Source organism: Protomyctophum bolini (assembly GCF_963924005.1).
Source record: "Protomyctophum bolini genome assembly, chromosome: 5".
Taxonomy (NCBI): domain Eukaryota; kingdom Metazoa; phylum Chordata; class Actinopteri; order Myctophiformes; family Myctophidae; genus Protomyctophum; species Protomyctophum bolini.
In genome coordinates, this window is record NC_137866.1 from 39,324,001 (window position 1) to 39,349,912 (window position 25,912).

Here is a 25,912-nt window from a genome sequence, read left to right on the forward strand (position 1 = left end):
CAGGTTGAGGCGAGCCTCCTCCGTGCGAGAAAAAAACTAAGATGGCGTCTCGTTGTAAAGACAGGATGAAGTGATGTGGGTCACACAGTGATTGATAGTGGCATCATTAAACCCAGTGTAAGACGCTCGTGTACAAGCAAAACGACCATATGCTGTCGATAGCTCAGACTCATGCATTTGACGGGACGGGATACATGGTGAAGTGAGGGGCTGAAAACGGCCAACTTTAAAGCTAGCTAACGGGGTTAGCCTGCTAGGCTAGCTAGTCAACTGGACCACAACACAGCTGGCCACCGTTAGCTAACAGCTAGCCACTACTAGCCACCAACCACCACCACAACAACAAGGGAGGAAGGACATTTGCAGTCATTCCCCGGGACATCGAGGTGTCTACGGGTCAGTCACGGGGGGTGCGATAATAATCATAATATTATAAAGTACAAATAATGTCTAATCAGGTGCAGGTGGAAGATTTGCTAGCTACATGGGGGCTAACCGGAGTGCTAAGTATAGTTAACGTAAACCGTGGGAGGTGCTGCTGCGACTGGAGGCCGCAACGCTAGCCATGCTACATGTAGCCTTACATCACATCCGAACAATGGGACTCCTTGGGGTTTCAACAACTGTTCAAAATAAAACATTTGAGTCATTCGTGGTAGATAGTTACATTTTATCGGTCTGGTGTATTTTCTGTGTCTGCTTAGGCTCTTGTCATGGTAAATTATTAACCAGTGGTATTAATACGACACACCGGGTTATTCCAAGTTTAACAGTTAACATTAATTGGCCTTTTTTTGATTGAAGCGAATTGTTATGAACTACTGATCATATTTGTCTCTGGTCGTGGTATATATGTTGAGTGTTTATGCAGTTGGGTAACGGTGGATTTGTAGACGCTTGTGTTGAGAATTTGACATCAACCTTAAAGAGGTGACGGGATGTACGTGGCTTTCGTGATGGGGTCCATGGAGTCTTCACGCCATTGTTTGTTTTTCAGGCCCGTGAAGAACCACAGAGCATCGTTGAATCCACATGCCAATAATTACTTACTCTAATTACTTACTAATTACTCTTTGGCGTTTTCTGATGGGTTTAGTGTAAACGTCTCCATTGGAGATGTTCTGGGTTTGATTTGTTTGCATACTGTAATAATACAAGTTTTTGGAACATAGATTTAATTTGCCTACTGCATAGTTTTTGACCTGAACTCTAGTATTTATTAATTTATGTTAATTTATGTATTATGATGGTCCATGGAACATTATTTAGTGATAATATGTGTGTTTGTCCAGGGGTTCATAAGGGCATGGCTTTTGTTTTGTTGTCTTGTCTGTGATGTTGGGGGAGGGGGGTTGTCCGGGTTGGAAATGACTGAGGCCAGACCAGTTTCAAGACACAGCTCCTCCCCCTACCATCTACCTATGTCTGGAATGGATGTGTGCTGTTGGGTATCTTTAACTGATGCAAGTTACAGTTATGAAAGATACAGAGGAAATTAATATCCGGTGCATTTCCTCTCCCAAGTATTATGGTGTAATGATGTCATAACAAACCAGGAAGCTCTGAGTAAACAAACAGATGACGCAGCTTGTTTTAGGGAAAATTCAGTGAAATGCTCTTAGACTAGAACTTGACCTGCATTGCCATCTGAATAAGTAGGCTATGTAAAACTGCTACAGTGCTACTTGTTAAGGTACGTTCCCATCTGTTTACTGAACATTGAGCAGAAAAGTAATTGAGAAGTGTTGTCGATGGGTTGTCTCATTGTATATTGTATCCTCATGAGGACTGAGGAGGTAGTACATAACTATATATGATGGCATGATGGTGTCACACTCTGAAAATGGAAAACTTTACAAACTCAACGCGTTGCAGATGTGACACATTGTGAGCTTGTAAGTCTGCTGCATAATGTAGGCTTAAACCTCCTTGTCAGGTCAAATTCTGGTCACTGTTGGACATGGTGAAACATTTTGTTTGATTAGTTCATGCTCATGCTGTCTGCCTGACTTCGTGAACTTATTTTGGATTTTGGGCCTTGCTGTTGCCAGGGTGATGGACGTGGAAGATTTTTTGCCTCCACCGGAGTGCCCAGTGTTCGAGCCAACTTGGGAGGAGTTTCAAGATGCCCTGGGCTACATCGCCAAGATCCGTCCAATCGCAGAGAAATCTGGCATCTGCAAGATTCGACCTCCACCGGTAAATATTAGTTTTTTTGTTTAAATAAAGGTGAAATATACTGACAATTTGACATTTTAACTTGTGGCTTCACTTAATTATATTGTCCATTGCAACTCTGTAGGAGTGGCAACCACCCTTTTCAGTGGAGCTGGATACGTTCAAATTCACACCCCGCATTCAGCGACTTAATGAACTTGAGGTTTGTTCCTTTTTTATTATTTTTATAGTAGTGTTATTGACATGATTGTTACCCACATCAACCCTATCCTCTCTATTCTAGGTATGTAATAAATTAGAATAAGCATTTATTTGGTAAGCACGTGTGAGCTTGTACTGTAGGTATTAGGTAGGTTATTTTCGACAAAGTTTTTGAGTGTACCTATGTTCCCCAGGTTCTTTGTTCCCCACTTAAAATAAATCTAAACCAGAAACCTAACCTAGTAATTCTAGTAAGACTAAAAGTATTTTAGCAACTTAGTCTTAGTGTAACTTTTAGTAGCAAATTCTGATTTAAGCTCAGTCTTTGATCAATCCATTGAACTTTAGGCCTGCCTAGGCTACTTAAACTATCTAGTCTTAGCCAACTAAAAATTTACACTGGCATAAAATAAACAAACATAATTGCTCAGACTCTTCAACAAAGATGGCAAAAACAAACATTCTTTGTTCTGTACTTATATTGTATAGTACAAAACACAAGTCCTTAAACCAGAAACCTAAACCCTAAGGTAAGTGGGGAACATAGAACCTGGGGAACATTTTGAGCAGAGGTTAACAAAGTAAGTACATAGGGTTTAGCCATTTAAACCCTATATACTTAGTTGACCATGGTCCCAAGGGGTCTATACTAGGACCCCTCCTTTTTTTCCCCCTGTACACTAAATATCTTGCATTGTGAACTTAATATGAACTGAATAGGGAATCTAGGGGTTAATGTGGTCAATGATATCTAATCATTGTGGTCCCTTTTTAAAAATTGTAGGCAGAGACACGAGTGAAGCTGAATTATTTAGACCGTATTGCCAAGTTCTGGGAGATCCAGGGATCCTCATTGAAACTCCCAAATATCGAAAGGCGTATCCTTGACCTCTTCAGTCTATCAAAGGTAAATATCATACAAGTGGATGGATTTCCCCATTCTCGTTCCTTTCCTCTATCATACTACAGTCAACATTATTGACACATGTATTTATTTTTCCAGGTTGTTACAGAAGAAGGTGGTTTTGAGGCACTTTGCAAGGAGCGGCGCTGGGCCCGTGTGGCTCAAAGGCTAGGCTATCCCACAGGCAAGAACATCGGCTCCCTTCTGCGGTCGCACTATGAGCGGATCGTCTACCCCTTTGAAATGTTCCAGTCTGGTGCCACGATGGTAACACTATACCCACACACCATTGTCCCTTTGTGTTAGCACTGCAGCCAATAACATGGAAACAGTCATTCTCTTAGTGAATAATCTCACAATGACTGTGTAATGTATAATTTGCTTTTGACCAAAAAAACAAAAGAATGTTTATCTCCATGTTTTGATTAACCATTTTACATTTGGCATCCCTGTTTTTCTTTATATTTCTTGTCTTTTATAAATTCTTTAAAAAAATTCAATCGCAACACTGAGTTTGAGGAAATGCTATTTGTGATTTGTACTGTATAATTGGGCTTAAGTGGTTAAAATAAAACCACTTTATTGCCCCATAGTATCCTCTCAAACCGATGAGTGAACCATGTCTTGTGCACACTGCCAGTAGTCCACAGTATGGTTTTACACATTTTATACAAATACTAATAATTTAAAATGGAAGTCAATGTTTCTCAGATCTGACTGAAACCGTACCCAAATTTCAAGTCACATGTCATAAACATAACATTTAGAAATATGCCATCATAGATAACTGACATCACAAGCTGTCCGGATTAGGTCTAAAGGCCAGTCCACACCAATGGAATGGCCTCACTTTGGAGCCACACCATTGCCTTGTGGACTCCAAGATCCACAGGATTCCAATGTTTTAGTATGCATTTTGACCTGATCCCTTTTTCCTTCCCTGTTTAGCCACCTCCCAAGCCAAAGCACTATGATGGTGAGGATAAAGAGAAAGAGTACAAGCCTCATTCCATCCCATTGCGTCAGTTAGTCCAGCCCTCCAAGATGAGCAGCTATGGACGCAGAGCCAACCGCCAGCCAGATGTGAGTTGGTGCACCTATGTATCCATAACTGTATTTCAATGTCTGATCTTATCAGTTGCATCTCTTAATTACATTTTTGGGGGGTATCTAAACACACACGGAGCCTATGTCACAAGACCAAACCGAGAATGTCTGTCATTCTTGCATTCATTTAATGCCATGCCCTTGGTCACCTGTAAATCATCAGCAATGTTGAAGTCTGTGTAAAATGCCTTCATGGAACACACTGGAAAGTTTTATGTTAGATTTTATATGATATATATATATATATATATATATATATATATATATACAGGTCCATCTCAATTAGTTATTTTTCTTCCGTAACATAATTAATATATTCTCAAATCATTGTGCATAAAGTGAAGTATTTAAAACCCTTTTTTGTTTAAACTTGATGATTATGGTGTACAGCTCATGAAAATCAAAGAATCTATGAATTAGAATATTTTACGAGACCACAAAAAATGATTATTAATGTATGCAGTTAATACTGTCTTGGTCTCGGCTACTTTTGCACAAATCATTTCATCAATGGGGCGTGGCATGCAGGTGATCAGCCAGTGGCACTGTTGAGATGTTATGGAAGCCCATGTTTGCTTTGATAACGGCTGTAAATTAATTTCTATTGTCTTGTTTCTCACACCTTCCTCAAATGCCATGCCCTCACAACCTAGATTCTCTGTGGGGTTCAGGTCAGGCCAGTTAAAATTGTGCTAATTAGTCGGGCCAGGTCGAGCCTCAGGCCAGCACAGTTTAATAGGACCCGGCTTGAATTAATAATAATTAATGAAAACACTGATTCATTTTATCACTTAAAGCTGGCCTCACACCACAGGAGCTTAAAAATCCTAACCGATTTTTTTTGTATTTGGTTTGCAATGTTGCATCATGCATTTGGAGAATTTAAACAGAATCTCTTCTGTATGAATATGCACACACTATTTTAAGATGGCATGCCTGGCAGAATATTGAAACACCGTACATTTCCTCCATCTCCGCTGTCCAACGCAGCCAAACATGTTGTTTTCTCCTGTCGCACCTGGATTACGTTTTTTATTTAGTGATCCTACACAGGTTATCATTAAAAATCTATAACCTGTTCTCTGTAAAATGTTGTTTTGGAGATTTGTTTGTTTTGTTATCCGGGTTAGCATGTCATGTTTCTCCAGTTTATCCTGTAACAGTCACACAGGAGTACATAAGGACGATGGGATGGGATGCACCCAGAATGCAATGCATCCTTGCATGCTAGCTCTCTGCCACGCCTGCTGTGCTGCTATGGTGCTTCAATCTGCTGCTGTCGCTGCTCATTGCTCATTTTGCTCACCTCTGTTTTCTTTCACCTCATTCTTTTTCTCAGGCAGATGTACAGACATGTATCCATTTCCTTTGCCATATCAATTTATGTTTAGTGTAGCTCATATTCTCTACCTATCTCCTGCTGATGTTCATGGACTTTCCATTATCATCATTGTGGTAGAATACTTCACTTTGATTTCCAAATCCAGTAGAGCAACACATTAACCTTATTTTATCTTCATATAATTGGTCCTTACTAATGCTCATTATAAAATGGCTCCAGTTCCCTCTACTCACTCTGCGTCTGTGGGCTCTGGACAGTTAAGAAACCAACCTACCAATGACATCCTTTCCAAGCTAATGGGAACTACAACCTTTCTCTTCCTGAAAATGTAGCAGGCTGAAACAAGCTATTTCTTAAGGCAATATGTATATATTGAAATCAACAGCAACTACAGAAATGTGCTCCTCAGAGTACAGGTCTCTACCAGGTCAGGTAGTAGAAGTCAATCTTAGTCAATCCGTATGGAATGTAAAAAATCTGAGACCCGTGTTGATCACATGACTAAGAGATAATGTGTACCGGTTTGCGTGATGTTTTAAGCTTTTAGATTTACTTTTTTCACTGAACACAAGCATAGGACGTAAGCATAATTAATTATAGGCCTGGGCTATTTGTTTTTAGTTTTCGCCTATAGCAAAGGAGACTTTTTACCCATTCCCAATTTCATAAACCCACTAGGCCACTACCTATCATAGCAATCTAACGAATGGGCATTGTTCGGTCCATGTAGTGGCGTAGCATACTATTGTTATTGCTCATTTCTTTGCTATCATTCCTTCGTGAGCATTATAAGTGGCCGTGTTTTGAAGAAGCACATGTAGTATTTGTATAGTTCCCTAGCCTAAGGCATTATATTGGTAATTCTAAACACTTTCACAATTGGCCAGAATTATGCCCACAAACAATTATCTGAAACAATGTCCAGTTATAACTTGTAAATCTACATTCTACTGTAGTTAAAGACTAGTTCTCAAACTAAACTGTGCCATTTCAAACCGGGGAAGCTGCACAGAAAAGTGTCTAAACGAGAAGTTAGTGTTACATTTCAGTTCCAGCTTTAGAATCACAAGTATTTGAGACAATAAATCTCCTTTTTTTCTTTTTCTTTTTACCACATTAACCCTATCATTGTGGGCATGTCACATTAGGTGAAAATAGCATGTATAATAGCCCTGTGAGCTTGTAGATCTGATGTTTTCTGCACAGATGGGCAAAAAGGGTGGGATTAAGTATAGAATACTGGGGGACCCCAGTTATCACCAAAGCATATAAGGTTTATTAAGTATAAAGTTTAAGTGGTTAAGGTAAAAGGAGACAAATGCAATGTAACATTTTCCACTACCATAACCTCATAAGACAAGCTATAGTTAGCATTTTCTAAGAGACCTTTTAGAAAAACATAGGGGACCTTTTTTGTGGATATCTTTGCAATATTTAAATGTTAAACATGTTTTAACACAGTCAGTTAACCGCATCTGTCGGCCTGGGTGAAAAGCTGTATCAGAGTTGTAGGGAAGGTAAAAAGCTCTGATGCAAAGCCCTTATGATGCTTCCTGAAGGTGTCCTGTAATCTCCTCCCTACATGCAAGCCCCCAGTAAGGCTATCCAACGTTGAAGATGCCACTACCTACTGGCGAAATGTGGAATTGCAGCACTTTCATGGAGGTGGACGGACGTTCATGTCGTCAAGTGCGTAAGCCCGGACCTCAACATTGAGGTCTGGGTCTAGGCTAGGCTAAACTCCCGCTCGCTCAAGCCATTATATACTGGCGAGTTATAATTATACTTCCGGCTAACCCTCCGGTTCGTTCTCTATCCTTTTATTACTCTATGCCTACACTGCCTGACTCTGGTTTGGTCTCTACCTCGCTCTCATTCCCTTCGCTCCTCTTGTCTTAGTCTGTTGTTGCTGTTGTTGTCTCCCCTGCAGGGTCCAGAGGAGCTCACCCCTCCCCATCCTCTCACCACTGGCTCTCAGCTCCTCGCTGCAGCGGTACAAGCTCACTCTCCGCCCCTCTCTCTCTTCTCTCTCACTCTGTTTCTCTGTCTTTCCTAGCCCTCTGAGTGTGTACTCCTCTCTGGTGGAGATGATGTGTAGCTCTTTATTCTTTTTTTTTTTTTTTTAGAGAAGAAATAAATAACGATTTGGTGTAGAGGGAAAAATAATTAGCGGTTCAAAATATAGACCCTGGAGTCCCTGGTCAACACATTATATAGGGTATAAGTGGTTGAAATGATAATACTGCATAAACTTATACCATCTTTGATTTCAAATCAACAGTATATATTGATATATTAATTTCATGCAGTGCTGCTTTGAGACAGCTTTTAGCAAAAACACAGCTGTTGCCTATAATAAGATCTCAGGAAGAAGTCTGTTTTATATGAAGTTATACATCTTTTTGATAGTTTGGTATTGCAAAGTCTTAAAGTAGTTGTAGTCACACTACGGACCCCTGACACCAGCAACAATTATGGATTTCTGATCGCATCTCACATTCTGTCTCTTTAACTTAGTGTACTCTATCTATTCGTACTTGGCTTGAATGCTTTCTTGCTGGACAGTCTGTGTGCCTCTCTGTACTGCTGTTATGCCTTGCTGTCCGCCCACTGCTGCAGCATTGTGTGGCTGCATGCTTGAGTGCATGTCACTCTCAAAACTCAGTAGGTTCAGTTTGTACATGCTTTCCCTAAACCAGTGAACACTGTCTCTTGAGAAGATGCGTGGAGGTGTTTTGTATCTGAACAATGTGCCCCTCAGCAGTGCCAGTGATGACTGAAAAAGATGATTACATTTCTTCTTTGACAACTAGGTATTAACAAGCCTCCTGGCTTCGCAAGGTGTATTTAATGTAGCTTGATTGGCCCTTCTCTAGTGAAGAGTGGTGCATGTTGGTGATTTAAGTTGTGACTGGTGGTGGTGGGTCTTAACATTCTAGCTGTGCTAATGTTTCCCTTCCATTCTAACCTACATAGCGTCATCCCTCGTTGTGATGCAGTGTTCTAACTCTGTTCTGTTCATTGGCCCAGGCCCTTGCTTTGCTGTCTGTGTGCTTTGGAGAGTTGTTGTGTGGGTGCACACCCCTCATGCTGACCACTTGGTTATGCCTACAGCCTGAACCGACTGAGGAGGACATTGAGAAGAACCCAGAGCTGAAGAAGTTGCAGATCTATGGGGCGGGACCTAAGATGATGGGACTGGGCCTGGTGGCCAGGGAAAAAGGCTTAAGAAAGAAAGGTAGAAGGTCTTCTTTTGGTGTTGAAGGTTGTGCAGTTGATCTTTCTCCCCCAAAAAGTCCTAACCTGCTTGGTTACTGTTGTAACTACTGCAAGCCGGTTGTAGCCTTTCTCAAATGACATGTTTGTTTTGCTTTTAAATTGACTTTCACTAAATGATGATGATGACGGCTGTTGTTTTTCCAGATGATCTTCCTCAGACTGTTACAATTAGGGACATTGCGTCTCCTCCAGCAGTCTCTGTCCCTAGCGGTGATGCCCCGGTCACAGAGACACCAACTGCAGCAGCTCCAGAGACGCAGGGTGACGATGACACTGCGTCCTTCCCGCCACCGCCTCCTGCTACCATCACCGTTAAGACGGAATCCAATACTGAAGTGAAGATGGACGACGTAGAGGAGGAGGCTGTGAAGGACGAACTCAAAGAGGAAGATGATGGACCTTGTACTAAGATGACCATGAGGCTCAGACGCAACCTCGGCAATCAGTTTGTAAGTAGAACAGACAATGGCAAACGGTACATGAGTTATAGTTAAATGTAGGGCTGCTACTGTTTATCTTCTTGATGATTATTCTGTAGACTACTGTTTTGATTAATCAAATATCAAATAATCTTGAAGTGCGTTAAAACAGCCACCAAAAATATATATATATTCTATATATTTCTTGGTTCCATATTACAAAATGAAACTTATTCACAAACGTATACAATTTCAAGATGTCAGTTTGGATTCACATAATGTGTGATGAGCATTTGCCACAGTTTTGTACTTATCTTCAGTTATTTTATTATGTCAATGAACTGCACAGATTGACAGATTTGTTGCAGCTCTAAATGCCCCTGCCTGCAGGCTCCTTCAGCAAATCTCTTCCTAGTAAAATATATTTGGCGGATTCTCTTACACTCGTCGTTTCGTTCCTCTGATCTCTCCTCCTTTTTGCTCAAGGTTGATTCGTTTGTGTGTCGAATGTGTGGCCGCGGCGATGACGATGAGAAGCTCATGCTGTGCGACAGCTGTGATGATAACTATCACACCTTCTGTCTACTGCCGCCGATCACGGAGCCTCCCAAAGGAAACTGGCGATGCCCCAAATGTGTGGCAGAGGTACAACTCTTGTCTCAGTTGGCAACTAGGTGTATTATATTTTGGTTTTTTCTTCCCTTCGTCAGCTTACACTGTGTTTTCTCTGGTTCTCTTCAGGAATGTAAAAGGCCGAACGAAGCATTTGGCTTCGAGCAGGCGACAAAGGAATATAACCTGCATACCTTTGGCGAAATGGCAGATGCTTTCAAAGCGGATTACTTCAACATGCCTGTCCATGTAAGGACAACACACATGCACACAGTCTGTATTTCACCTCACTGTGGAACGTTCTTGACTGGCGATAGTGTTGACCCACTAATCGTACCCCAACTAAAGCAATATTTTGTTGTGAATGTTGAAATGGTAAACATGTGTAAACATTCTTGTCCAAAATTGGGTCACCCGATTAAAGTGGAACTCTGCTGATATTTAATGTGAATCCTATCAGTCTGTTGTGAGGACGACAGGTCACAATTTGACATAACGCTCAATACGTTCTCTGGGTCGACAGTTTGCTCTTTAAAATCACTGGAGGCCTATGTGAAATTGTGTTACAATGAGTTTTACTTGGGCTGGTGGCAAATTTGCACTGCAGGCTTTCTAAACACGGGACATAACACTAGAAGGATTCACATTAATTCCTCTGTAAACGCACTGGATGTGAGAGACTGCGTGTTGTTGGGTTGCAGATGGTTCCGACAGAGCTGGTGGAGAGGGAGTTTTGGAGGTTGGTCAGCAGCATCGAGGAGGATGTGACGGTGGAGTACGGAGCCGACATACACTCCAAAGACTTTGGTAGCGGTTTCCCCATGAACACCGGCCAGAAGGACCTCACAACAGAAGAGGAGGTATGTGAAATGGTCTTTACGTTTACGCAAGACTTCAACCTGCTCACCTGAGCTACTGCTGCCTCACATACGGTATGCTTGGATTCTTTAAACAGTCCATTTGTAACTGTTGCTCTGAGAAATAAACTTGTCAAACAGATGTTAGCAAGTAGTTCGCCTACAAAATTGATTTGTATCCATTATTGTGGGCTTGTGTAGCTGTCCACTATTTGTTATCGTAATTATTCCCAGGGCCATTTTCCCTCTGGGCACGTCATGTGGCTCATCATCGAGTAGAGAGCTACTCGAGCGCACACTGTTTTGTCAGGAACAGTATTTTCTAGTTTATATTATTGTGCCTTTAAATTAGCTACTGTTGTAAACGATAGACAGGATGTTGAGTAGGGTTCCACACGTTTCCAGAATTTTTAATTGGCCTTTACAATTTGTCTTTTCTCAGTTCTCTGATTGAGACCAAGTAACCCTAGTGATGCTGCTGTCTTTCATCTTCATCAGGAATATGCTCGCAGCTGTTGGAACCTCAACGTCATGCCAGTCCTGGAGCAGTCTGTTCTGTGCCACATCAACGCAGACATCTCTGGGATGAAGGTGCCCTGGCTCTATGTGGGCATGGTCTTCTCAGCCTTCTGTTGGCATATCGAGGATCACTGGAGCTACTCCATCAACTACCTGCACTGGTAATGATCTCACATGGTGCCTGCCCGACATTTAGTCATGTACTAATGATCTCACATGGTGCCTACCCTCCATTTACTACAAATGATCTCACATGGGGCCTACCCTCCATCTACTGGTAAAGATCTCTCTGTAATGATCTCTCAGGGTGCCTAAAGTAATTGTAAAACTCTTAGTCATATGCATTCTCTGAGTTAAATGAATACTTCAGAGTTCATGTTTGTGCTGCTGGCTGTAGAGTAGGTAGAGGGGCGCTATCTAGAATCCATAGGAAGGTGAAAGGTTGTTGGATCCAATCATTTCCTCCTGTGGTGTTGTCCAGGGGTGAACCCAAGACGTGGTACGGAGTTCCCTCCCACGCCGCTGAGCGACTTGAGGGAGTGATGAAGAAACTGACTCCAGAACTGTTTGAGTATCAGCCTGACCTCCTCCACCAGCTGGTCACCATCATGAACCCTAACATTCTCATGGGCCATGGTGTGCCGGTAGGTGTATATACACATGCACGCACATATTACGCACTCACGCACACACGTCCCACTTTTACACACACACACACACACACACACACACACACACACACACACACACACCATGATGCATAAGAACATCAAACTTAATTTTGACACCATATGTTGTATGTCAAAATGCATGCAAAATTATAACACAGGCATTCTAGCTCTAATCACTGACATCCATGCTTTTGATTGACAGGTTGTGCGGACCAACCAGTGTGCGGGAGAATTTGTCATCACCTTCCCGAGAGCCTATCATGCCGGCTTCAACCAGGGATATAACTTTGCCGAAGCTGTCAACTTCTGCACTGCAGACTGGGTAAGACCATACACATTCTGACAATGACACACACACTGCTGTGTCCTCAAACTCAACACACAACACGTCACATTCAGAGGTTGTAGAACTATTTTTGGCGCCCTAATAGTTGGCTTTCTGTTGTCATTTAAGATCTCACATCGCAAGATGTGTTTTTAAGCCCATTTTAAAATACCATGATAAATATCCACTAGGCCAAGTCACGCATGACAAACATTTGCATTTTAAAACAAAATGTGAGGAGGCCAGAGGGGTTTAATAACAAAATGATAGGCAATATTAGGCCTATGGTTGAATATTATGACATAAGGCATTTTAATAGCAACCTCAGTATTAAGTTGCTAACCCCGTCCCGTCCCCCATCCCACTTGTTCCACACAAGCGATACTTCTGGATCTGTTCACCCTAGCGCACAACCAAGTATAACTGAAGGCGAGACTCTGTTTTCATGGTGTTTCGCCAGGTCGACTTGGTTTTGAGATTAGGTTTCGCTATAACTTCTGAGAGGTTATGGCCTAAGATTAGGTTTAGGCATAGTTTTTGGGAAGTTAGGGTTTAGGTGCAACCTGGGGAGACACACCAATGAAAGAGTCCCATAACTGAAGCATGCTTTGGCCTTCCCTCCTCTCTTCTCAGCTTCCTGCGGGTCGTAACTGTATCGAACATTACCGTCGCCTCCGGAGGTATTGCGTTTTCTCTCACGAGGAGCTCACGTGCAAAATGGCGGCTACCCCAGAGCGTCTAGACCTCAACCTGGCCGCAGCGACACATCGGGAGATGCTCATCATCGTCCAGGAGGAGAGGAAACTACGGAAGAGCCTGTTGGAGAGGGTGAGCTTGCTGCTGGAGTCCACCCTTGGCAGAAGGGTTGTGATGCCTACATACTTCAACTACTTTAAAAAACAACAACAAACGTGTTCTATTCATATTGTGTGAACAGTAGCTTGAGCTTTATGTAATAGTAACCCATGTAAAACCTTATTTGACCACCAGGGCATTACTGAGGCAGAGAGGGAGGCATTTGAGCTGCTACCAGACGACGAGAGACAGTGTGATTGTTGCAAGACCACCTGCTTCCTCTCCGCTCTGGCCTGCTCCAACTGTCCTGAGCGCCTGGTCTGCCTCTATCACACCCAGAACCTGTGTAACTGCCCCACAGATAAACTCTACCTCAGGTATGCATCAGCATTCACTTCATGCTCTCGTAACAGGAGTAACAGAGAAGAAGTTGATATTTTATTAACAAAGAGTCATTACCACTTTTTGTACTAGCTCCCTAGCAGTTTGAAGAAACCCGTTATCAGGATAGAGAAAGAAATAAGAGAAACAAAGCCAGATAGACACACATGGCAAATAAAATATACATAAGATGCATGGTCGTTTTGTTTTGTTTTTAAACAAAATTGCACAATATCGTTCATGTGCAAGTAGAGAATTTGCCCCAGATTATAGCAGCAGACAAAAAAGAACAATCACTAAAAAATAAATGAGCAGTTTGGTGATACGATAGGCAGCCCAATGGTTAAGGCGAATAGCACATGCCTTCTTCAGCATGTCCCTGGTTCGACTCTCGCTTCCTCCCTGTTGAATTATTTCTGTCAACACCACAAACCAACTGAGACATAGAGAAGACTAGAGCTCGGATGAGGATTTCATGGAGGCAGTTTCTGAAACTCTACACAAAATGTCTTCCTTTCCGTTTGAAGTTTTTGGTTGTGGTATTTTGCCTGTAATTCGAAACCTGCTGGATAAAAGCATTGAGAACTGTGTTTCCCACCTGCTCCATATACAGTGTCTCTCTGCCTTCCTAGTTTGGCTGTCTTTTTAGTCACCCCTCGAAGCACAAAGAGGCCATAGCCTCTCTGACTTGACTGTTATCGTCCCTCTGCAGGTATAGATATACCCTGGACGAGTTATTGGCCATGTTACACCGGCTGAAGGTTCGCTCCGAGTCGTTTGACTCTTGGGCCAATAGAGTAAAAGAAGCACTTGAACAAGAAGAGGGAAACAAAATAGGTAACTATGAACTCAGACACAGTCCAACACCTTAACGTCTATGCAAAAGGATGGTTTAAGATGGTTAAATGACATGCAGTGACACAAAGTGGATTGGAATTGCAGGGATCGATGATCTGGAGGCACTGAAGAAGGAAGCAACGGAGAAGAAGTTTCCTGAAAACGAGCTCCTTCAGAAGTTGAACACTATTCTTAAAGACATTAAACATTGCCAGCAGTCGAGCACTGAACTCCTCAGTAACTCCAAGACCAGGTAACATGCCAGGGCTGACAAGTACATTAACATATATCGATACTGTGATATGAGACTAGATAGCGGCTAATATTGTGATTATCTTTTCCTGGTTTTAATAAATTAAGCCATATTTTATAGCCAATCTGCAAGCTCACAGTGCGTTACAAGCTTATAGATTGTCTATTTTAGCTAAATGATGGCCAGAAATATTCACACTCTGGCGCCCTGAAGGCTCTCAGACTTATCACATGACTAGCCGTGTCTGTTGGCCTTTATTTATTTGGTCACTCTGATTTCAGTGAAGGCAAGATGTCTCTGGCAGAGCTGAAGTCCTTAGTGGACATGATGCAGAACCTGCCCTGTGTGATGAGTCATCTGGAGGAGGCACAGGTGAGGACAGCACATTTATCAAAAAACATTTTTAGTTTTTAACCATTTGAACCCTATAAATCAGGGGTATTCAATTAGATTAGGCCGGGGGCCACAACTGTAGAATGATCGTGTGTGGAGGGCCGCACAATGTGCGCGCGAAGCGCGGAAATTTGTGGGTTCTCAAAATGCTTTTTGTGCTCAAAATGCTTTTTGTGCTCAAACACGAAGATTTATGTATATTTCCACACCGTAATGAGCAGGATAATATGTCTATACAAGTATATGCTACCTTAGAATAGATGTAGCCCTCTTATTATTCCCAAAAAAATATATATATATATTTATTTATTTTCAAATTCTTCCAGGGGCCACAAGGGGGCCGCGGAGCCACATGCTATAAATACCACTGCTATAAATGTATAAGTTTTGCTACTTTGTGTGATAAAATTGGGCATTCATTTATAAAAAACAAAAACGTTATGTTTGTGTTCCAGGCGATCCTGCGGACAGTAGAAGAGTTTCAGGGTAAGGCACAGCTTCTGGTCAACACCAGAGACTGGAGGAGGGAGCCTCAGCCCCCGGAGCAGTTGAAGGCCCTGTTGGAGCAGGGGGCTAACCTGCCTGTGGACGTCCCAGAATGTGAGTTGCTACGGGGGCTACGGGAGCAGGGCTGCTGGCTGGGCGAGGTGAGGCGGGCGCTGGCTGCGGAAGGAGGCGAAAAGGGCGAGGTGACCTTGTGTGTCCTGAGGAACCTGATGGAGGCCGGCTGCAATGTGCCCCAGAGCGTCTCTGTGGAGACAGCCATGGCCGAGCTGCAGGAGTTGCTGACCATCGCAGAGCGCTGGGAGGAGAAGGCCCAGATCTGTCTGGAGCAACGGTGAGACAAAACGCACACATACACGCACAAGCACACGCACGCACACACTAACCAGCCTGTGAGTCATCTATGATGTAAACATATCACTCCAAACTTGGGCAAGGTTTCTCTTTCGGACTGATCTGAGCTCCATTGATTTAGATTATGAAATTAAAGTAAAATATCTTCCTACTTCCAGCCAACAGTTTAACTCACACAGACACAGGCAAAAACAATGTCCCCCTTTGCCTTCGGCCTGGCGAGGCTAATAAAGTTTGATTAATAAATACTGTGCATGTGACTGTCAGGCTTTAGTCAGTTGTAAACCATTGTAGCTTGTGAGTCAGTATTTGTTTCTGATTTTGTGTTTGCAGGCAGAAACACCCTCTCTCTACGCTGGATGCCATCGTGAATGAAGCCCAGCTGATCCCTGTCAAGTTGCCCAACATCCTGGCTCTTCAGGACTGCTTAAGCAGAGCACGCGCCTGGGTCACAGACCTGGAAGAAATCCAGGTTAAAACATACTTAATACACTGTCAATAACATGACTGTTAAGCGTCGTTCAACAGTGTAAACAGTGTTTTACTCTGCTGTAATGACTAACACGTGACTCATAATTGGGTTGGAGTCTTCAGGATCATTTGTCACTGGCCTTTTAAAGTCAGTTTAAAGGGAAATCCTGGACAAATTGATGGAAATGTCACGTTACATTTTGTTGCAGAATGGGGAACACTACCCGTGTCTGGACGACCTGGAGGGTCTGGTAGCCATCGGACGGGACCTGCCGGTCTGCATGGAGGAGCTACGGCAGCTGGAACTGCAGGTGGCCAGTGCTCACTCATGGAGGGATAAGGCCACCAAGACCTTCCTGAAGAAGAGCAGCCAACACAGCCTGCTAGAGGTCAGTTATCACCCAGCACAGAAGCAGGTTTCAGACAAAGGACAAAGAGCTGCTGTACAAAAGACATGCATGAAATAACAATCGCACCCGTGCGAACGGAGCGGTGGAACTACGCTTTTATTTTTATTATTATATTATTTATCCGTCTCAAAAGAATGCAATTATTTTCACCGATATTGATGACGCAATTATAATGTGACCGTCAATTGCTAAATTCTACATTAGTGTACTCATCTCATTCAGTAGTGAAAACAGACACTTGGAAAAAAGAGTATATTTATTGATTGATTGAATACTTTATTAACAGGCTTTGGGCCAAGCACCTATGGCCTAGGCTTGTTTCCATTGTGGTCCTCTGTATAATGTCAGAATCAGTATCGGCAGATAATCTAACGGTCATAATTCCATAATCGTGCACCCCTAATTGTTATAGTTACTGTGTATTATTAAAGCAATAAGCTACGAGAGGTCTCAGGTTACCGGGTATTTTACAATGGCTGGGAGGCGTAGGCAGACCAGACGCACAGCGGAGGGTCTTCTGCAGCTTTTTTAAGAAGCTGCAGGGTCAATAGGTCCTACTCAGACAGTGGTCAAAGGTCCTACTCAGACAGACATTATGTACTCAAAAGTAGTGGTGGGGGAAAAAATCGATTAGTCAATTAATCGCAATGCCATCATGGGCGATAATTCATCGATGCACAAATGTCAAACATCGATTATTTAATGTATTTTTTTTACCGGAGCAAAAGGGCGGAACTAATCTGCGACTGCGCTGCGTCGTCGTACCGGACCGTTTAGAGTGACGCACACAGCGCTCGCACACGCTTTAGCTTTCAACAACCAAAACAGAACGAGTTACCAACGCGGAGGGGAAGAGAAAAAAGATGACAGAAAGGGAACATTTTGGATTGTATGAGGTTGAGGGGACACGAGAACTTGATAAAACTCACACCATCGACCGCCTGTGAAATGTGGCCGAGATGGGACGATGTAGTGTGGCTCCAAAGTGCTAACATGGCCCGGAATCCGTCGCTCCCCACGACCGAATGTGAACGTAAATCCTTTGCAATAAAAGTGCCGATGGACTTTGTAATTCTAGTCGCCTTTTCTGAGTGCATGGGCAGCTGTCCGTGTGTTCGGGATCGGGATGGTTGTCTTGACTGCATCTCTGGATGTCAGTGGGCAATATGGTCTTGTACACGTTGTGAGTTGTATCGAGTTCCCGTGTCCCCTCAACATCATAGAATCCAAAATGTTGCCATACACTTATAAAATACTTTAAACCAAATGCTCCTTAATGTGTGCAAACAAACAAAGGTGCAACATAATAGTCTCAATAACTACCCCAAAGCTTCCTTAATGACACTTCAGTAACTGAAAATGAAATCCCTGAATAAGGAAACAAAGAAAAGCACCTTTTTTGTCCTAACAAAGAATAAAGGCAATTTGACAGAGTGCTGCTGACCTCAACCGAAATCCTGCCCATGTATTTCTATGACATGACATCTTATGTCATTATTAATATATATTTATTGTATGCTTGTACAAACTCATTCTTTTTTTTTTTAAAGAAAACTGCTTATTACTGTTCTGTATTTGGCCACAGACACCCATCTGAAAATATTTTCTTCTATGGACCCCCCCAGAAGCAAAGATTTGAGTTAAAAACATGCACTGTGAAAGAATATATATATTCATAATCATTAGAAAGCACTTTGTTTATTAGTCACACAGTAACTGAGTGATTAACAGTGAGTGATTAATCGGGATCAATCGAATCGTAACGTAGCCCAATTAATCGGGATTAATCAGGATTAATCGCATCGTGACCCTCGGAAACGATGTGTAATCGCATCGCCAGGTACCTGGCGATGAACGCCTCTACTCAAAAGGACATATGGACGGACAGACACACACATAGCTGTGCATTGGAGACGGTGTGCCACCGCTAAAAGAAAACGGGAGGGTGATATGTTCCTATGTGCTGGTGCAGCACCTGTCTGCAAGGAGTGTTGGGCAGTAGGAGTAGGACGAAGGCTTTAGGTCTTCCCGGTGGGGGTCCCTCACTGGCAGGTGAATCGTTAGGATACGACAGCAGTGAGTGGGAGGAATCAATGGGCATAACGACCAAAGCCTAACGTCCCTATTCATATCATAATAGGCGAAAAAAATCATTAGAGTTTGCAGATCAGCTATTGTACAGTACAACAAAGAATATTGAAGTCCATTGTTGCCTTGCAGGTATTATGTCCCTGTGCAAAGAGGAAGGAGCGGGTAGACGGCACGGAGCCAGTGGACGACGACTCGGACACCAACACTCTGGGCCTCTCCGCCCAGGACCTGAGGGACCCTGGAGCCATTGTGAGTCATCCATGTTCTCACTCTAAGCATAGTGGAACAACGTTAAATCATGTGATGTCTGGTCTTTTCCTGTCTTTGTTTATGGAGTGGATCTGTGTGTGTGTGTGTGGGGGGGGGGGGGGGCACAATCTCGCCAAACACTGGACTAATAAGTCCTTTACACCGGCTTCTTTAAGGAGTCCCAAATTAAATTATTATTGACCTGAATTCATACATATTTTAGAAGGTAAATGGCATATTTAAGAAATATCAGCAGATGCTTAGGCATACAAAGAAAATAAAGTTTACATCGATATAAATGATTAAACCCAGAGAAACTGACCTGCACTTCTTAACCTTTAATCCTCTATTTTGGGCATGTCATTATAAACCGTTGCTTTTTTCTTCCTCCCGAAAAAAAGTCTACAAACTTGTAAATCCGCTATGTGCTGTATTTTAAGTGTACCATTACTATTAAATAATAAGTAGAAAAGGGTGGTGGATAATATTGGGACGGTACAGGAAGGATGTGTCTAAAAATGGAAACGGTATTGCTCGTCCAAAAAAAGTTATGCTGATGTTAATTTGTGGGGGGACTGGAAAAAGTTCAGTTAAAAAATTAAGCTTATAAAAACATAGATGGAGCTAGGTTAATTTATCAGAAACTAAAGGGAAAACTGCACAGGATGAAATGTGTTGTGAATTGTGACTGGGACGAATAATAATGAAGCTGTGCATTGTCTCCATGCTGGGCCTAACATTGACCGCTCACCCTGACTGTAGGTGATGGCATTCAAAGAAGGGGAGCACCGGGAGAAGGAGGCTCTGTTAAGGATACAGAAGGTGAACATGTGTAAATCTGGACTTGAAGCTACCGCGGCTCACACGGGCGACAAAGAGAATGGCAGGTGGGAAGAGGCCATGGAGCTCGATGCCTCCAGCCCCGCTCAGAACTCTGTAAAGGAGAACGGCAACGCCGGCCCGCCACAGTCGGTATGCGTGTGCGGCGGGCCGCCACGCGACCCTGAGCACCGATGCCACCTGTGCAAAGACTGGTTCCACGGCGGGTGCGTGCCCTTCCCGCCCCTGCTGCCCCTCACGGGGCCGATGCCCGCCAACCCCCTCTGCTGGTGGGACTGGGACTCGCGCTTCTTATGCCCGCGGTGCCAGCGATCGCGCCGGCCGCGCCTGGAGACCATCTTGGCCCTGCTGGTGGCGCTACAGCGCCTGCCGGTGCGTCTCCCAGAGGGGGAGGCGCTGCAGTGCCTGACAGAACGCGCCATCAACTGGCAGGGCCGCGCCAAGGACGCACTGGACATGCCCGAGCTGCAGGAGGCGCTCAAAAGGCTGCAGGAGCTCCGGGAAACTCTCTGCCGCCACGAGGTGAACGGAGGAAATGCAGATAAGGACCAGGCAGAAAAGAAGAACGGGGTGATTGTGCTCTCTGACTCGGAGGGCGGAGAGGACGACGTTATCGACCTGACTGAGTCGCCCAAGAAGGACAAGGAGATGAACGGCACACAGGTCTGCTCCTTCAACCCTGTTTTGTACATTTTCTAAAACCGCAAAAGTACAAGCGTTACAACGCGTGTTGTGAAGCTTGCAATCTATTTATGAACATGTTTAGGTTTTAAGTGATTAAAACTAAATCACCTTTTGTCCTGAATTCTAGTGGTGGGGAAAAAAATCGATTAGTCAATTAATCGCGATGCCATCATGGGCGATAATTCATCGATGCACAAATGTCAAACATCGATTATTTAATGTATTTTTTTTACCGGAGCAAAAGGGCGGAACTAATCTGCGACTGCGCTGCGTCGTCGTACCGGACCGTTTAGAGTGACGCACACAGCGCTCGCACACGCTTTAGCTTTCAACAACCTAAACAGAACGAGTTACCAACGCGGAGGGGAAGAGAAAAAAGATGACAGAAAGGGAACATTTTGGATTGTATGAGGTTCAGGGGACACGAGAACTCGATAAAACTCACACCATCGACCGCCTATGAAATGTGGCCGAGATGGGACGATGTAGTGTGGCTCCAAAGTGCTAACATGGCCCGGAATCCGTCGCTCCCCACGACCGAATGTGAACGTAAATCCTTTGCAATAAAAGTGCCGATGGACTTCGTAATTCTAGTCGCCTTTTCTGAGTGCATGGGCAGCTGTCCGTGTGTTCGGGATCGGGATGGTTGTCTTGACTGCATCTCTGGATGTCAGTGGGCAATATGGTCTTGTACACGTTGTGAGTTTTATCGAGTTCCCGTGTCCCCTCAACATCATAGAATCCAAAATGTTGCCATACACTTGTAAAATACTTTAAACCAAATGCTCCTTAATGTGTGCAAACAAACAGAAAGGTGCAACATAATAGTCTCAATAACTACCCCAAAGCTTCCTTAATGACACTTCAGTAACTGAAAATGAAATCCCTGAATAAGGAAACAAAGAAAAGCACCTTTTTTGTCCTAACAAAGAATAAAGGCAATTTGACAGAGTGCTGCTGACCTCAACCGAAATCCTGCCCATGTATTTCTATGACATGACATCTTATGTCATTATTAATATATATTTATTGTATGCTTGTACAAACTCATTCTTTTTTTTTTAAAGAAAACTGATTATTACTGTTCTGTATTTGGCCACAGACACCCATCTGAAAATATTTTCTTCTATGGACCCCCCCAGAAGCAAAGATTTGAGTTAAAAACGTGCACTGTGAAAGAATATATATATTCATAATCATTAGAAAGCACTTTGTTTATTAGTCACACAGTGACTGAGTGATTAACAGTGAGTGATTAATCGGGATCAATCGGGATTAATCGAATCGTAACGTAGCCCAATTAATCAGGATTAATCGGGATTAATCGCATCGTGACCCTCGGAAACGATGTGTAATCGCATCGCCAGGTACCTGGCGATGAACGCCTCTACTGAATTCCCACTTCGTCTCTTTTTTTTCTGTTCATTGCGTCAAACACTTTAAGATATCCAAAAGTACTATACAAATACAATAAAGATTATTCGTATTCATTTTCTACCCAGTGAGTTGCTAACAGTATCACGATGTTATGTCTTGCCCCCGCAGACTGGATGTGAAAATGGCATCAGCAAAAAGTCAGATGTTACAGGTGAGTTACGTGTATTTGATAGAAATATGCCTTGTTTCGTTGTGTGTTTAAAATCATCTGATAAACGTGCTCCCTCTCCTCTCTGTCTCTCCCTTCCCACCAGATGTGGCTTCTCTTCTTCCCCTGCTGCCGTCGTTGCGCGGTCAGGTGGTGGCGCTGTCGCCATCCACCAGGAAGCATTTGGAGGAGCTGCAACTGGAAGGGGACGTGTTGGAGGTGTCCCTGGACCAGACCCACACCATCCACAAAGTCCTGCAGGCCGCCGGCGAGCCAACCAGAGACGCTCTGCACTCTCTCATCCAGGTCAGTTATTACACCAAACCTTTTCATTTCCAGGACCCCCGGTATTTGGCCACGGACCCCCATAACACTGAGTGTGATTTTAGCTGGGGACCCCAGACCCCACTTACTGCATTAGATGTCCTTCTGATTTTTGATTAGCTGTCAGTAGTTAGTTGTAGTTATTGTTCTTTACTCTGATCACATACTGATAATGGTGTCCTCTGTCAGATCGAGCTACAGGAGCAGAGAGGAAGCAGCCGCGGACGAGCCAAGGACTCCAAGAGGAAGAGGAAGAGCCAGCGGGGGGGCAGCGGGGGGACGGAGGGAGACCCCCGCTCACAGGACGTCTCTGAGTCCAAGAAAACTCGCTCCCTCTCAAGCCCCTCCCCTCACGTACCCAGCCAGGTCCAGCCAGAGGTAACCACGCTCCCACCTCCCCTTTTTTCATACAGTTTTCTTTTCCGTGATTATTTTCCAAACTGTTTTGAAATTACTTTATATTCCTCCAAGATATGTAGATTAGTTTTATTTTACTTATTGTTTTCCAAAATGTAAAGCTTAAACCACTTTCAACCTGGAAGCCCTATTTTGGAAGTCGTTATCGGTGGACATTTAATAGTATAGAGTGGTAAAACAATTTAGTCTCACTTTGTCAGATGTTCAGATATCGCCTCCTGTCTGGTGACATTTAAATTCAATATATGGACTACAACTGGATGGAAGGAAATTAAAAAAAATAACGGCATTGCAAATCCTATGCAAAGTCAATGACATTAGGGCCTATTAGGGTTTTCAAAGTAGTGTGTGTAGGTTTGTTGCAGCTGGTTTTCTCCACCGTTCAATCCTGTTTGTTGAATTTAGATTTCCTCAGAGATATCCAGTAGACATTGATGTTTAATGTCTGGCTGTGCAAGACTAAACAACTGTTAGAAAATTTAATTTGATATCATTCTTGTGTGTTTTCGCAGACTTTGTAATCGACGGTGAAACTCTGTAAAAAGAAGAAGAAAAAAACGGTCAGACTTTGAAGAGGAACCTCCGTGGAACCAGGAGCCAATGTCACGATGTTGAAAGAAGCAGGTCCCCCACCCCTCCCTGTCCACCCCTCTCACCGCATTTAAACACTAAGAGAGTGATCATTTCTGAGCCTCCTTCGTCTACACTCCAGACAAACATCCCACCCCCCTTGTCTTCACACTCGTCTGACCTCCCGCTGTGCTCCCCACCCCCGTTCTCCCAGTGATCGTGTTTAGGCGTGCACAGGGCCGATGTCGTAAGAAAAGGACAGTTTTATTATTGGTCTTAAGTCGTCTCCGAGGACAGCCAGTAAGCTATGTTTTCTGTTTTTTCCAGCCAGCTGTATTATATGATGGTTTAAAAACTGAGCCTGTTCCAACATGGGACAGTGCATTGTCAGGTCACCTGAACCCCCCTCAAGTAGGAGGGTTTTTTGTTTATTTGTTTATTTTTGAGGGGGGAGGGGGTTAGACTGTTATTTTGCTTTTGTTTCTTGGGGCATGATTTCTACAGCTGAAGGTTTTGACAGCTCGATCATGTGCTAACACTTGTAATTTGTTTTTATATTATATATATATATCTGGTGTTGGATCAGGCTGTTTGAAGGTCACATGCTCTTTGATTATGCCCATACAATACAATAAAGTTTTTTGGGAAGTGTGGAAAACAGGCATTCATGTTTTTTGGTGCTACTCTCCCAAATGGATACCTTTTACCTCTTACCTCTTACCTCTTTATCCCCTTTGTTCTTCTGTCTCGTGTAAGGACACGTCACTTTTTTTAAGGCATATTTGACCCCCGTCCCTCTTGACTCTGATGTTTTATTCTGTCCTTTACTATCTGACCCTATGCACTTCTCTCTCCCTCTCCCCCTCTCTCATTCTCATCTAAAAGTAACTTCACATTAACTCACTTTATTGAATTTTATTTTGTTTCCTGGGTTCAAATGCTTATATTATTATTATTGTTATTGATATTGCAGACACACGGTTGTCATGAGTTTGTGTATAAACTTTTCATTTCATTGTTGCCTTTTGTTTCTTTTCACTCTTGTTAGAAAATAAAGGTTTAGAATTGTTTAGGATTTTGACTCTGTTTTTCTTTTCCACTTTAAACCTCTTGTCAAGAAGACGAATACAAGATGAGTATATGGGTTAAATGGTAGAAACCTAAGATTATTGCCAGTAGACCATCTATTAATGAAATTAAACTGACAACAAATGATGTCTTATGCTGAGCCGATGGAAACTAGCGGAGGCAATTTAGCTACATAACAATTAGATTAACCAATAACCTGGTTTAAGCTGTAAACGGAAATTCCCCCATGGGATTAACCCATTTTGGACGGGAACCCCTTTTGGTGTTAGCATTATGTTATGCTTTAGCTATTGTAAAATAGCAGATCTACAAGCTCATAGCACGCTACGAGCTTGTAGGTCTGCTATTTTTGAAAAATCGACATAGAAACATAGCTGATCTCAGTTCAAAATGGGTTAAAGTATAATATATACATTAGGATGAAGACAAAGATGAGCAGGGTGAAGGAAATGAGAGAGATGAGGTTGTGTTTCTAAGTTAAGAGAATGTATTGCTTCCTACCGTAAAATCACAAAACATCTTTCAAGTGAGCCAACTTAGCCCACTCTTAGACCATTTTCAATGTTCACCTTTAATTGTCCCCATTTAATATACAAATTAAGTTTATAAAGGCATGATGAGTCCTTTATATGCACTATACAGTACATTAGCATTAAAATAAAAGTAATCAGATAATTTATTTTACCCTATAGTCTATATTATGCTAACACCATTTTTGGGTCCATGAATTTTGTCATTTACAAGTACAAAACTTCTATTTTTAACAAGCATTATTATAATGGAGAATGGCAAAAGTGCAAACAATGCAATTTTGAGGTCAATGACCCTCAAGGTCACCAGAGGTCAGTCAGAAAGTGTTTCCACGTCTGAAATAAAACCTTGGGGTATGTAGATGATGCAGTCTGAAAGTTTATGCTTTAGTCATTAAATGCACAATTGGTTTGCTTATCTGCCCCACTATGATGTAGATCAGTGATACTCAACCTCAGGCCCGCGGGCCACATTAGGCCCGCGGGACCATTATGACTGGCCCACCAATGAAAATCTAAAAAAAAGAAGAAAAAAAAATCTGGAAAATGAAATCTTTAATTACATTATTATAAGTAATACTATTAGAGTTGTACTATTACTCGAACGAAAATAAAAGCTTGGGGGGGGGGGGGGGGGATGCAATGCAAATGAAAGACATATACTGTATTCCCTGACATAATTTTATAGCTAAACGGACAGAATTCTATTTTATTTGAATGA

The 25,912-nt window shown here is 42.8% G+C and overlaps 1 protein-coding gene across 3 annotated transcripts; it reads left to right on the forward strand.

The window, feature by feature from the left end:
• The first annotated feature begins 35 nt into the window (after positions 1-35).
• Positions 36-24,647, forward strand: kdm5c (lysine demethylase 5C). 3 transcript variants are annotated; one of them, XM_080764266.1, is made up of 29 exons: positions 36-410; positions 2,052-2,199; positions 2,303-2,380; positions 3,164-3,286; positions 3,383-3,550; positions 4,232-4,366; positions 7,663-7,725; positions 8,847-8,970; positions 9,156-9,460; positions 9,917-10,075; positions 10,172-10,291; positions 10,744-10,902; positions 11,398-11,579; positions 11,900-12,062; positions 12,292-12,411; positions 13,048-13,242; positions 13,405-13,586; positions 14,303-14,427; positions 14,533-14,680; positions 14,962-15,052; positions 15,529-15,911; positions 16,265-16,403; positions 16,612-16,791; positions 19,033-19,152; positions 19,915-20,655; positions 22,222-22,264; positions 22,368-22,567; positions 22,775-22,963; positions 23,515-24,647. In XM_080764266.1, exons 2-29 carry the CDS (start codon positions 2,056-2,058, stop codon positions 23,521-23,523), a joined length of 4,788 nt encoding a protein of 1,595 aa, XP_080620392.1. In that variant the 5' UTR covers positions 36-410; positions 2,052-2,055; the 3' UTR covers positions 23,524-24,647. The 3 variants fall into 3 exon arrangements, with proteins under 3 accessions (XP_080620392.1, XP_080620391.1, XP_080620393.1); XM_080764265.1 differs by having other exon boundaries at positions 36-396; XM_080764267.1 differs by lacking the exon at positions 7,663-7,725 and having other exon boundaries at positions 36-396.
• Positions 24,648-25,912: the final 1,265 nt, after the last annotated feature.

Coding starts and splice junctions, on each gene's coding strand:
- kdm5c (XM_080764266.1), top strand. CDS start 2,056: ATGGACGTGGAAGATTTTTTGCCTCCACCGGAGTGCCCAGTGTTCGAG. Junction 16,404..16,611: donor CAGACCTGGAAGAAATCCAG/GTTAAAACATAC, acceptor ATTTTGTTGCAG/AATGGGGAACACTACCCGTG. Junction 19,153..19,914: donor TGAGGGACCCTGGAGCCATT/GTGAGTCATCCA, acceptor CCCTGACTGTAG/GTGATGGCATTCAAAGAAGG.